The sequence below is a fragment of the Netta rufina genome (assembly GCF_964035555.1).
Source record: "Netta rufina genome assembly, chromosome: 2".
NCBI lineage: Eukaryota > Metazoa > Chordata > Aves > Anseriformes > Anatidae > Netta > Netta rufina.
The window spans coordinates 79383077-79395636 of NC_140124.1; the positions used below are offsets into that span (position 1 = coordinate 79383077).

General features: G+C 42.7%; 1 protein-coding gene across 1 annotated transcript in view; it reads left to right on the forward strand.

Annotated features, from left to right (window-relative positions):
- PHLPP1 (PH domain and leucine rich repeat protein phosphatase 1) overlaps positions 1 to 12560 on the forward strand; it is a gene marked incomplete at its 5' end in the record, with an annotated part of 129628 nt that overhangs the window by 103261 nt on the left and 13807 nt on the right. The window contains 3 exons of the mRNA XM_084281637.1: positions 497 to 652; positions 9447 to 9647; positions 10642 to 10804. Coding sequence (XP_084137763.1) covers positions 497 to 652; positions 9447 to 9647; positions 10642 to 10804 — 520 coding nt within the window. The remainder of the gene's footprint in view (positions 1 to 496; positions 653 to 9446; positions 9648 to 10641; positions 10805 to 12560) is intronic.

Here is a 12560-nt window from a genome sequence, read left to right on the forward strand (position 1 = left end):
AGGAGGCTTTATGCTAGTCTGGTATTAAGGGAAAAGGAAAATGGGGGGTGGGGAATTGCACTGGATTGAATCAGCACCTGATGAATAAAGTACAGTGAAGTTTGTGGGGTGACTGGTGCTTTCACCCACACTTCTTAAGTTCTTCAGCTATCTTGAGGGATCCCATAAGCGCCATTTCTGCAGCCATTGTTAGTAATTACCTACTTCATAGGCGTGTTTCAATATTCACGTCTTATGCACTGCAATAAGATAAACCTTTCTCGCTACTTTCCCTCCTTAATCATCCTCAAGTCTCCTTCCCTGTCTCTGAGCAACCTTTTTAAGAAGTTGGTGGAGAGTGGGAAGATGTTCTCAGATCCGTGCGTAACTAATACCGGTCTGCTAATCAGTTGGCTGAATCACTTGCTGGTAATGAACTGTGGTATCACACTTAAATTCCCAAAGCAAATCTTCAGCTGAGATTTTTATTATTTTTGGTGTGTTTTCTTTCTCTCAGGTTGTTTTACAACAGTAGCTTGCGCAAGCTGCTGGCGGGACACAACTTGTTAGGAAGGCTACCAGATCGGCTTGAGCGAACACAAGTGGAGGTTCTGGATGTGCAACACAACCAGCTCCTGGAACTGCCATCTAACCTGCTTTTGAAAGCAGACAGGTAAATGTAAAGGAATTTGTTTTCAACTTGTGTGAGAGAAACCTTGCTTTGTGCTTTATTTCCTAGTTGAAGGGGTAATGTGAGGTTCCCCTGATTTGAAAGTTGTCAAACCTTGGGTGATAAGAACAGATGTCTGCCCAACTCACCAAAACACAGATTCTTTTTATTCTGGCTTTGTTGCCTTATATGGTTACTTTTTTATCCCCACCAAGCTCCTGCTGTACACCTACTTCTTGAAATCGAGCTGTAAAGTGAAGCGCATGCTATTTTCTACTACATACACTGAGATGAGTTAGTGGCAGTTTCTTTAAATATATATTCCTTAGGTTTGCTTGATGAAGTGTGAAAGCTTCCCCCCCCTCCTTCAGTCATAGGCTAGAACTTATTTATACCTGCCAAACAAAACAAAATCTGTGCATAAGGCTGTCAGAATAACTCAGTTATTCCTGTGTCCTTGCTTTGTGAATTTCTTATGCCTTTCAAATGTTTGTCGCTAATTTAGCTGGTGTCACCGCTTGATCTGATTTTTGGCTTCTTATTTTTATACTGCTGTTCCTTTAGTCTCAAAGTCTTCATAATCTTTCTTCCTTGATCTAAACATATCCTGTAAAGTGACTGTGATTAAAATACCAGGGATTCATAGCATCGCTGGGGTGGCGGATGGGCTTGCCACGCTTGATGTCAGTGTTCCTTGCACCTCTGCACTTCAACAAAGTGTTGTGGGATTTCTGAATATTTTAACCCATGTGTAACTTAACAGGCAGTGAGATTTTTCTGCTGTGGGGTTTTATTTCTAATCTTAACTGTGACGAAGGGAACACACAGCCCCTAGGTTTCTTGAGAGGTGAAGAAGGACTGGTGATCTGTCACAGATCATCACCTAGTTAAGAATAGTGCAAAACTCCTCCTTTTATACTGTTCATACTGCTGTGAACCTCTGTTTATACTTCCTGAGATTCAGGGCATCAGAGCTGCGGAATTAGGTTGGTTGAGATGCTTTCTATGTAAACTTGGTTTTTGAACTGTCTTGTTCAAAGAATAAGAAGGAAATTATCTTTTAGTTGAAAAATTGTCTTCTAAAGGATGGACTTTGTTAGGACAAGGTTTAGGTTTATCCCAGTATAGCATTTCAGTCTTGATTTGCTTTAAAGAAACTTTAAAGTAATTTTTGTACTTAAATTTTTATTTTATTTTAAGCTATTGCATACCTGTCCGCATTCAGCTGTTGGTAGGGTACCACCTTTGAAAGAAAAATGATGATCAGCAAAGTTGTTCTGATATTAATTACTGTTACAGTTGGGACTTTACATAAAAATGCAATTAAAGCGATCAAATGTAGCAATGCTGCTGCTGTAATAATTGCAATCACCAGTTATGTTTCTGTTTAAATGCAATGAAAATCATATGGGAAAGATGTTTAACAGCAGCAGCTGTAATTGTCTTGTACAAGAGTTTGAGAAAGTCATCCCCATTAGATGTTGCATGAACTTCAGATGTCAAACCTTGTAGAAGTTTTTTCATGAAGGCTGCAAAATTAGGTCAATTTAAAATAATCCTATTTACAGGTCCCAAGTTGAAATTCCTGTCAACTTGGAAAGGAAAGAAACCTTTAAGTAAGATTCAGAAAGCTACTGGCATCTGAGAAAACAAGGAGAGCAATACTTCAGTAAATTTATTTACAAGTTGTAGGTCTTGAATGCAGATTAGTGCAATCCTGGCAGAGAATCTGGATAAAAATTCTTGGGCTGCAACTCACCTTTTTAAACTGAGCTACAGAACTGCAGACAGCTTTTCCCCCCCCCCTCCTTTTTTCATGATGCCAAAATGAACAAGCACAGGCTAAAACTAGAATTGGGGCTAGACTTTCAGAAGCTGGCAAAATGTTGGCTGAGAAGAGGTAGAACCTAAACCTGCTTTGAATAGCATATTCAGTGGCTGCTTCCGACTTGGAGACTTTTTCCGTCTGTAGCTTTGAGGTGACGCAGCTTCCAAGCAGCACAGGGAATGTGTGTTTAAACTTCTCTACAGGTACTAACAAAACAAGAGGTGAGCACAGCTTACCCATTCTGGGATTTCATCACCACTGCAGCCTCCCTCGTTTGTGATGATGACAGAAGCAGTGAGCTTGCGGGGGGCTTTCCCATGTTGCCTACCCCATTACTGCCTTAGAAGGCTTGACTTAAAAATGGTTTGTCCATGCTGCTGCTCCTATTCCTGCTGCAGAAGTGATACCTGTGAAGGAAAATAGCAGCCCCCGATGGAAGGGTTTTACGTTTGAAATTTCCTGTAGCAAACATCTTTCTCTTCACTTTGCTTTTAGATGTTTGCTTCTGTCAGCAGCTAAAGGTCTGGACCAGGGGAAGGTGTTTAGGGGTTCTGTTCGTTTTTCAGAAAAGGTGAGATGTTTCTCTTTTCAAAGCATCCCCTGGGAAGCACAATCTGTGCTGCCAGACATGGCAAGGGAATTGGGTTCCCTGTGTGTAACGTTGGACAAATCACTTTACAGAGCCCTTATCTCTCCACAAAGTGACTTATCTTCTGCGACACGAAAAGATGGGTTTATTTTGGGGGGAAGGTACTCAAGTCTATGCAGTTGGCAGATGATATCTTGTCTCGATATGAAGTCTCACGTTGTGAATTATAAGCGCTTTCTCCTTCTCAGTCCTGAATATTTGACTACGTGTCTCTGAAGTGCGTTGGGCAAATGCCAGCACAAACACTGGTGAGCTTTGACATCCAGAAGACCCGAGAAAGGCAGGGAAACCAGGGCATTGGTGCGCATGGAGGGAGTATCACTTTCACCAAAACAACAACAAAAACTGAAAAACCTCTCTGTTCTCTTCATAAAATGTATGGACATCAGTTTTGCTCTCTTAACCCTTCAAAGCCAATTAAAAAGATGGATTTTCTGATGAAGAGTATAATTTATGGTTATTTTGTCTCTCTTTTTTTATTTTTCTTCTGCTTTAAACTGTTATTTGAGAAGAAACGGAGGACTTTCTGTGAAACATTGCTCTGACCAAGACTGAACTTGGTTCTGTTTATTCTGCTGAAAGTATGCACATCTTGATCATGTTAGCAAGGATTTCTCTTGTTGGGTGGGGATCTTCTTGGCAAGACGAGCGCCACCGAGACAGCCAGATAATCTGTTCATTTTTCATTACCAGATGCTGCGAAAATAGAGAACTCATGCGAGTGTTATAGCTGATGGGAAAAACTCCCAAGCAGAGTCCTTAACCTTTCTCTTTTATTTTTATTTTTTTTTTTGCACACCTGCAACCCCACAGCCTTTTGTTTCTACTCGCTGCTTCATTTGTTGTGTTGGCAGATGCCTTTCCCGCTCTGTCCAGTTCTCGTACAGCCTTTTTGCTGCCTTCCTCGACCAGCTTGCAGCAAAACTAACAGCGTAAGGCCATGAAAGCAGTTCTACGAAATGTCCTTTGGATCAGATGGGCAGGCATTTAAGAGTTTAAATTCGCCGAGTTTAGTAGAAAAACAGTGGCAGTGGGTCAGGTGGGTCTAAAAGTGGAGAGACAGTGATGAAGGTCAAGGGTTTGCCTGTTGCCTAAACTTCCTTTCCAGTGTCTGTGGATGTTGTAGCTGTAGGCAGACCTTTAAAAGAGCCCCTGCATTATTTAAAGCTGTTATATGGTGAAGGTCTAACTGTGATCTGCCTGGATTCAATCTTGAGCTTTCTGTTGGTTTGTGGTGTCCGGCAGTGCCTAGAGTGGAGGCTAAGCCAGTGTCAGCTGTTCAGAGCCCGTCCTCTAGGCTCTTTTCTGCACCATTCTTGTTTTCAGCTTTGTTCAGCTGTTCTTACCTGTTTTGATTTTGTTGTTGGTGGTGGTTTTGATCTGATTTATTTTTATTTTTTTGCTGGAGTTCTGGAAGGTGACCCAGTTAAACTTGTTTGATATTTGCCATTTCCACCCACTGTGGCTGCTGCCTTCTTATGCAAGGACTCATACATATCGTGGATACAACAGGAGTGAGAGAGGAAACAAATTCAAATGAATGCAGGGAGTGTTTGACGCACGTACTTTGGTTGCAGAAGTGCTTACCTGCAGTTGTTTCGTGGTTGGTAGGTCAGGGTTTGCAAACAGATATCTTAGAAACTGGGGATGTCTCGGTTAATGAAACAGCTGAAGATAGGTTAGAAAGTAAGAGCTGAGGTGGCAAAAGCACTCAAACATAGTTGGCTTGCGTTTTTGGCAGTTCATCAACAGGAAGGGGATTCACTGGAGTGTTTTTGTCCTTTTTTTTTTTTTTTTAAGGGAGCAGAAGTTCTTTGCATCAGTTTGCAAAAAACTTCCTTGGTCATTTTTTCCCCCAGACACACCAATCTGAAAGGTTTCTTCCTCTCACACACTTGCTACTGCAGTCGTAAATTATTTCAGGATTAGGTGATGAGAAATTGAGGGCATGTCTCTGCAGAAGGGACTGAAGAAGAAATTTTCTGTTTTGATTGCTCTGTGCTGATGGAGATCTTGGGGCACAGGCCAAGCTGGAGATCTTGATTTCTCCGCGTATTTTATTTTACAGCTGCAGCATTCTTTCCAACATTTATCAATACTTCCAAGCTAAGCTCAGTGGTTTTTGACTTGCTGCTGCTTTGTCGTTGGATACAGTTTTCTGTGCTGCTCTTACTAATGTTGAACATTCGTAAGCATTTTGGAGTACTTAAATTATTCCTGTGGTGGCTGTGTCTTTATGGCAAGCCAAGTTTGCCAAGCTACCTCAGAAGATGCTGAGGAATTGGGAGATGCAATTTTAGTGACACCTAACAGTTTAGCCTGTGTGTGTGCTGGAGGTAAACTTCTATGTTGAAGGGAAAAAAAAAAAAAAAAAAGATTTTGAACCTTTTGCAGCTTCCCATAGATTTTCTTCCCCTGCTTTTGGAAGTTCAAACTCAGTTCAGAGCCCTCTGGATTTAAATAGGGAAGGCGTGTGAATGCTGCATGCATATTAGGTCTGTTCTGTTGAATTAGATCCATGCCCTTGATTCTGGTGTATTCTTTGGGACAGTCTTTATTTTCTCTTGGAGAAGTTGAGTCTAGCAAGGGATTTTACTTTAATACCCCATAAAACTGAAGGTGACTTACTCCAGCCAGAGTTCAATGTTTATATTATTACTCCAGAGGAGAATTTGCACCTTGTCAATGCTGACGAATTCTGGCATCCTCCTGCCAATGCTTTTCTTTCTTTCTTAATCCCTGACACTCTTCTAGTACTTGTTAATTCACGCTCCCCTCGCTGCATTATACTCTGGTATGTGCGCGGGCTGCTGAATTCAGGATTTTGTAGTGATGCTGTACTTTGTTCATGAGCTTGTGGTGTAGTGTGTGGGTGGAATTGGAAGGGGAAACAATTAATTTGGGACTGAGCTTTAATACTTGACGTTCTGCTTCCATCTGATAAGCAGTACGAGTGGGATATCTTCAAGGAACATGAATCAGTTCAGGTCCATGCACAAGAGAGATGGCAACAATTGTGCCCAAGTAAATTTCCTCTCCTCCAGAGGGCATTTGGAAGATGTGCCTTCTGAGCTGGTGGCTGGCACAGTGCGTGAGGATGAAGGAACAGGGGAGTGGAAATAACCCGGTGGAGGACTTCTGTGTTAAATCAGAGGGAAAAACTGATGGGCAAGTATAGATTTTTTGGGCAGAAGAATCTAGCACAGAATCAACAAAGCTTTATGCAGCAGCAATCTGCTAGTTCGTTCTGTCCTGTGCCCAAAGAGCGGTGTCTCTCCTTTAATCCAGAGAATATTTTGAAAAAAGGATCTTTGGAGAATGTGTTTTTACCATTTTAATGTAACAGCTGGTCAGAAGGAACATGTAAATAAGCAGCATACTCTTTTTCTCATGGTATCAGCTATCTTTTGAGAATTAAGCTACAGATGGAGATTACTACGTGACTACCCTGAATCTGAGTGCTGCGTGGCTGTGAGTGTGCACGTGGAGGTGTTTGCTAGGTGTGGTGAGGGTGAAAGACCCCTCTACCACAGGGTGCTCATTCTAGGCTGCTGGCAAGATGTTGCTAGCCACGTAAGCACTGTGAACACCAAGGCACTAAACAGTAGGTCAGGAGGCTGGGGATTTATTTCCAGTGTTTATTTCCAGTCTCTGGAAGACCTGGCAAAAGGTGGGGAGGTGGAAGGATACAGGGCAACAACTCTCCTCTCTGCTTTCCCCATTGGAAAATGTGCATTCAAAACCTGTTTTTGGCAGGAATACGCAAATTTCAACCACTTTCAATGCCAGCGAAGGAACAGCTTGAGATTTCTCGTTGTATTCTACCAATGTTGAAAACCTATTAGAAACAGAACGCTTCCTGATTCATTTTTCTTTTGAATTTAGGATGACTTATCTATAGTAGATCATATCAATTCCAGCATCATCAGAACAACGTGCGCTTCCTTGAAGATTTCAGCTGTGTTTTGGGATAGCTGTATTTGAGCAAACCTAAATTCTTCTGTGCATTAGGAACCTCATAGCCATAGGAAGCTCTATAGGTTATCCGTTAGGCTCCGTCTGGTAATTAAAGGAAGGTACCTGTGAACCACTGCAATTTATTCTGCTGCATCCTACAGGAGCATAAGGAGAAATACAGATTCCTTTTCAAGTGGAAGATGCCTTTTCTTGAGGTTTTTCTGGTTGTGTGTTTTGGTGTTTTGCTATTACCTCCTCGTCCCTGTCATATTCCTGGGAAAGGGCGCTCTTCCCTGCAGCCTTAAGCCTTTTTATTACTTAAACCTTTCCAGACTGAGCTGAAGATGACCATTTTCTACTGCGAGCAGTACAAAAGGCACCGTCATGGCTTTAATGTTAATGAAAGTGCCTTTTTGTGGAGAGAGAGGGATTGTCGTGGATATTAGAATGAAGTTGCCCAAGTAATAATTGTCTATATTTTAGCAATAGGTGTGCTTGCTGGTGTGTAATTAAGCACAGGAACTGTTGATGTGGTATGCTTCAGTTTAATAATCCAACTTTGAAAGAGCTTAATATATTTTTAGTTTATACCTAGAGGGCAAAACTGAGCAGCCTCCTTTTAGAATAAGTAAATAATGTTAAAAACCCTTTCAAATGCTTATTCCCTTCTCTGTTAATCCTCCCTCTCCTCCCCTCCTCCTCTGGAGTTCCACCACCCCTGTGAATAATGAATGAGCCTCAGGATTAAACTGTGTCTCCGTAGTGGACTCCTCGGTCTGCGTAGAGCAGCTAACCTAGTTTCAGTTCTGTGCAGCGCTGAGAGGTTTTTGCTTCTAATGGAAATATTTTTAAATCCTTTGACGTCCCACGTGACTTCCCTGTGGCATGCCTGACCCTTATTTGCTGCCGAGCAAGTTGCAACCAGCTGCAACTCATGCAAATCCATCTCATTCATTAGCAGACCTGAAAGGTCAGCGTGAATTCCTGTGCACTGAGGCGAGGCGGGGGAAGAGCCATCAATATTTTATCACTTTCTCTTCAGATCGATGACAAGGACGCACATACCTTTTGTGTCCTGGTCGCTGGCCTTACGGGTTCCAGCCAGCTCATTTCTGAGTCCTGTGTCTTGAAGGCAGCTGTGACTGTTTTGCTGTTAGCTGGTAGGAGCAGTGCAGCCTGATTTCAACATGCTCACTGCAGGCTGGCAGCCACACATTTACTTCTGTATCACAAGTTCTCTAAGGCAGCCTTCTCTAAAACAAGGAGGGAGGAAGAGAGGTCTTAATTCTCTTGAAAAGACCTGGTCATGCCAGAGTTGGTTACTAAAGGCTAAATGGCCTTATTCTTCCGTTTCTTTGGGATTGCCTGCGTGAATTCTAGCTGTGGAGATGCTAACAGTATGCACCTTCCCACAAGTTCTGCAGTCACAAAACTCCCTAAAGGAACATGAGTCGGGAATCGTCTGTGTGCAGAATGTCACTGGCCAGAGTGGGCAGTGCCTCTTCTTCAGCAGGTCCTGCTCCCACCCTGGCAAGGAGCCTCTGAGGGAGAGAGAGTAACTTCATTTCTATGCGTCTTCGGTCCTTGCTGCTTGTAGTGGAGTTGCAGAAAATATTGACAAGGGCTTCTGCTAGGGGAAGGACACTCCGGATCTATAGAGAGTGCTGGCTTGCTTGCTGCATAGATCAGCAAGCATCTAACTTCTTTAATTTAATTGAACATTGGCTCTGTTTCTCTTTCAAACATAAGAGGTAAATTACTGCTTGGGTCCCCGGCTGTGTTTTTTTGTGCGTGAATGGTATGTCTTCAGTTGTCCAAATATTCACAGAGAACTTCTTCGTATTTTGTAGATGTTTTCAGGCCTTCAGGTTAAAACAAACAAACAAAAACTCTCTGTATCCTAGCCAGTATTTAAAATACTGAAAAAATGGCTGGCTTTTTTTTTTTTTTACCAGTGACTTTTTTTAGTCATTTGAAGGGCAGCTATGCTCTCGTGCTTCACTGATAATGAGTTGAGAATTCATTTTTACGTGGAACAAATATGGAAATGATGTGGTTTGCTATTGCTGTTAGCTGTAGGTACTTCTGTAGTAACATCAGCAGTATGAGGTTTTCATAAAAGGACAGAGGCATTTTGACATACTTATTTTGCTGCTGTTATGTTCACAGAAATGGGTTAACTTAAAAATGGGACCAGAAATGTTGCTTGTATAATACTAGACTTCTGCTCTTTCTGTCCATCATTGTGCACTTGCTGCTTTTGATCTTTATTTTAACTATCTTATAAATAGAAATTTTATTTATACTTTGAGACAACCTGCAGGATGTTTCACTGAACTCCCTTATGCAACGTTTCTTTGCAGCCTGAGGTTTCTTAATGCCTCTGCCAACAAACTGGAAATGCTTCCTCCAGCCACGCTTTCTGAAGAGACCCATAGCATCTTACAGGAGTTGTATCTGACCAATAACAACCTCACAGATAAATGTGTACCCTTGCTAACGGGCCATCCACACCTCAAAATCCTGCACATGGCCTACAATCGCCTACAGAGCTTCCCTGCAAGGTAAGTAACTGGTGTTACTGCCACTGGCCCACCAGTGGGCAACGTGAGATATTTTCACACTGAGAGCTAAGTTGCCCAGAAATCTGGCGGCGCAGGTTGTATTTTGAATGTAGTGATACTGCAGTGGGTGGATGCATCTGCTCTGCCCTGTTGCACGTTGCTAACCCCCCCCCCCTGTGTTGCACAGTGTGTGTTGGTGCCTTCTGATTGCACTGGGAATTCTTTTCAAGTTGATGAATTCAGCATGGCTGCAGTATGCTTCTGAAGTCAGTCAAAGAGATCTGTTTTTCCCAGTTTGGTCACCTTGCTCGCACCTGATGGGCTTCTCCTTGCAGGAGATTTGTAAGCATAACAATCTGAAAATGTCCTTTGGCAGTGGACAAAGCAACACCAGGAAAAAAATCCTCTCGCTCCCGAAGGAGATTCTCCCTTGGCAGCAATTTAGATGAACTACTGTACTTTCAATTCACTCTGGTTTAATCAGAAATCTTTCAAGTGTAAGATGTGCTGTAAAGCTGATGGGGTACAACCTTGGAAAGGAGATGCCAATAAATAAAGGAAGAGACATCTCTGTCCTTGTGGGATGTTCTGAGCAACTGGGCTTCGGTGGCAAGGAGAGATGGAGAGGGAGGGAGGTGAATAAGGCAGTGGGGCTGAGCAGGGTGCCAGAAGGTGGAGGGGAAAATCTGGGATGAAGTGGAAAGCTAGGGTTGGAAGAAAGGAGGAAAGAGTGAAAGCGAGCTGGTAAGCAGAAAGAATGTAAGCAAAATAAGTCACTTTGAAAGTAGAATTAACAAAAATTGGCAGAAACAGCACAGATCTGGGTTCCACAGCTGTCAGCATCTGATGGGAGGAGAGGTGGCAGGCACAGCTGTGAACAAGGGCCAAAATCTGCCATTGTATTTTCTCAAAATCATGAAAGTCACTGCTCTTATCACCATTTCAAAATGAAACATGTATGCATATTAACAGCAAAATTCTCAAACTCTTGTAGTAAAATGGCCAAGCTGGAAGAGTTGGAGGAAATTGATATTAGTGGGAACAAACTGAAAGCCATTCCAACAACCATCATGAACTGTAGGCGCATGCACACTGTCATTGCTCATTCCAACTGCATCGAAGTCTTCCCAGAAGTCATGCAGCTTTCTGAAATAAAGGTAAGACATGAATGTGCTGTGAAAGACGCAAAGTAGTGCGTGCTTTACCAATTCTGTTCTCCCCTCGGGTCAGTCATTGCTGCAGGACGGTATATTCTCAAAAATCGTGGGCACTGACAGCTGCTTTTTTGCCTGAGGTCGTGGGTAAAGCACTCGCCCCCGTGCTGCCTCGTAGTGGAAGGGAGGAAGGTCCTCAAAATCTGATTTTACACTCACCTTCACCACATCCCATTTTCTTTGCCAAATAAGTGTTAATTGTCTTCCTGTGGCAGTCTCTTATGATACGACTTAAACGTTTGCCAAGAGCTATACACAATTAACTCTTGCTGCCTCGGCAGTTGGTTAATTCCGTAGGAATGGACTTTGTTTTCAGCACATGTTTAAAAACTGCTGAAGCTGCAAAATAGGATAGGCCCTGGGGACAGAGATAAATTCCAGGAGCGCAGGATTTGAGCAGTTAGGCAAGCTACTTCAGTTTTCCTAATTGCAGTCAAATTTTGCACAACTGGAGGAACGCTTAATCCATCTCGGGTGTGTTACCAGAAATAATTCTGGGCTGTTCCTGACAGTTCTTTTTTTGTGAGACACGTTCTTTGCTTGACCATGCCGAGAGCAATACCGCTTACCTTCTGTACGTCAAGTTTGTGTCCCTCCTGGCCACAACGCGCAGAATATTTCTGACTGCATGCCATTTCCACTGCTTGGAGCTGGGAGATGGTTAACTCATAGCGTACGAATCTTGTGGTAGGATCGAAAAAAATCTATCTTTCATTCCCTGAGTTTGAGAACTGATTACCTATTCACGGGATCAAAGCAACTTGTGTGTCCTTCGCACACTCTGCAGAGTCAAAAGGCTAAGTTCCCAGACTGGTCTCTGTGCTGCAGTGTCTGGGGTCATGCAGAGCAGCAGGAGGAATACTTTTTTTGGACAGTGAGTACACGTAAAGATGAGCTTTGTGGTTCAGGCCAGGAAATCTCAAACAAACTTGTGGCTTTTTGAATACTCCTCCCTCTTCGGAACAATGGCCAGAGGAAACTGAGGGCCATTTAGAATCGATTAGAAGTAAAGCTTTTCTTCTTAGAGGAAGAATTGGGGTGGGGGAGTGAGGCTCTGCACAGTAAACATTTCTTTAAAATATGAGGGCATTTTTAACCAAAAAAAGGAGGATAATGTAAACATGTGATAAGGAATAACCATCTTTCTCCTTTTTGTTCTCACATCTTGGGGATAGCTGAATGTTTTTAAGAAGTAGCAGTATTCAGAGAGTCTCTCTGCTACAAAGCTTAGCAGAAAAATGTTCATGGAAGACCTGGTGTTTTACTCTTCCTAAGTTATTTAGTTCCTACAGTTATTTAGTTCTTTCTAGCGAAATAAAGAGGCGTGGATGTCATCAACTGTTTTGCAACTAGAGAAATAGTGTGCATGCCTTCACCAGAGAGTGTAGTGCTCTAGGACTCCACCTTTGTGGATGGAAAATACCTCGTCAGTACCCACGTCTGGTTTGGACTTAGGTGAAACTTAGGAGTTCGTACCACTGCCAGATCCCTGTGCCGTAGCCTTGGTGGGCACAGGGCTGCTTCTGGCCTCTTGGAGATTTCTCTGGATCAGGGCTTGGAGTTTGTGCAGCCCAGCTGTATCCGTTACTAAGCATGACTGGAGATCCTCTTTGGATGTTTAAAAGCATTCAAAATGTGCCAAAGCAAGGTAAGAAACTGGAAAACTGGAGCTTGAGTTAGGGGTTTGGTAGTTTGGTGA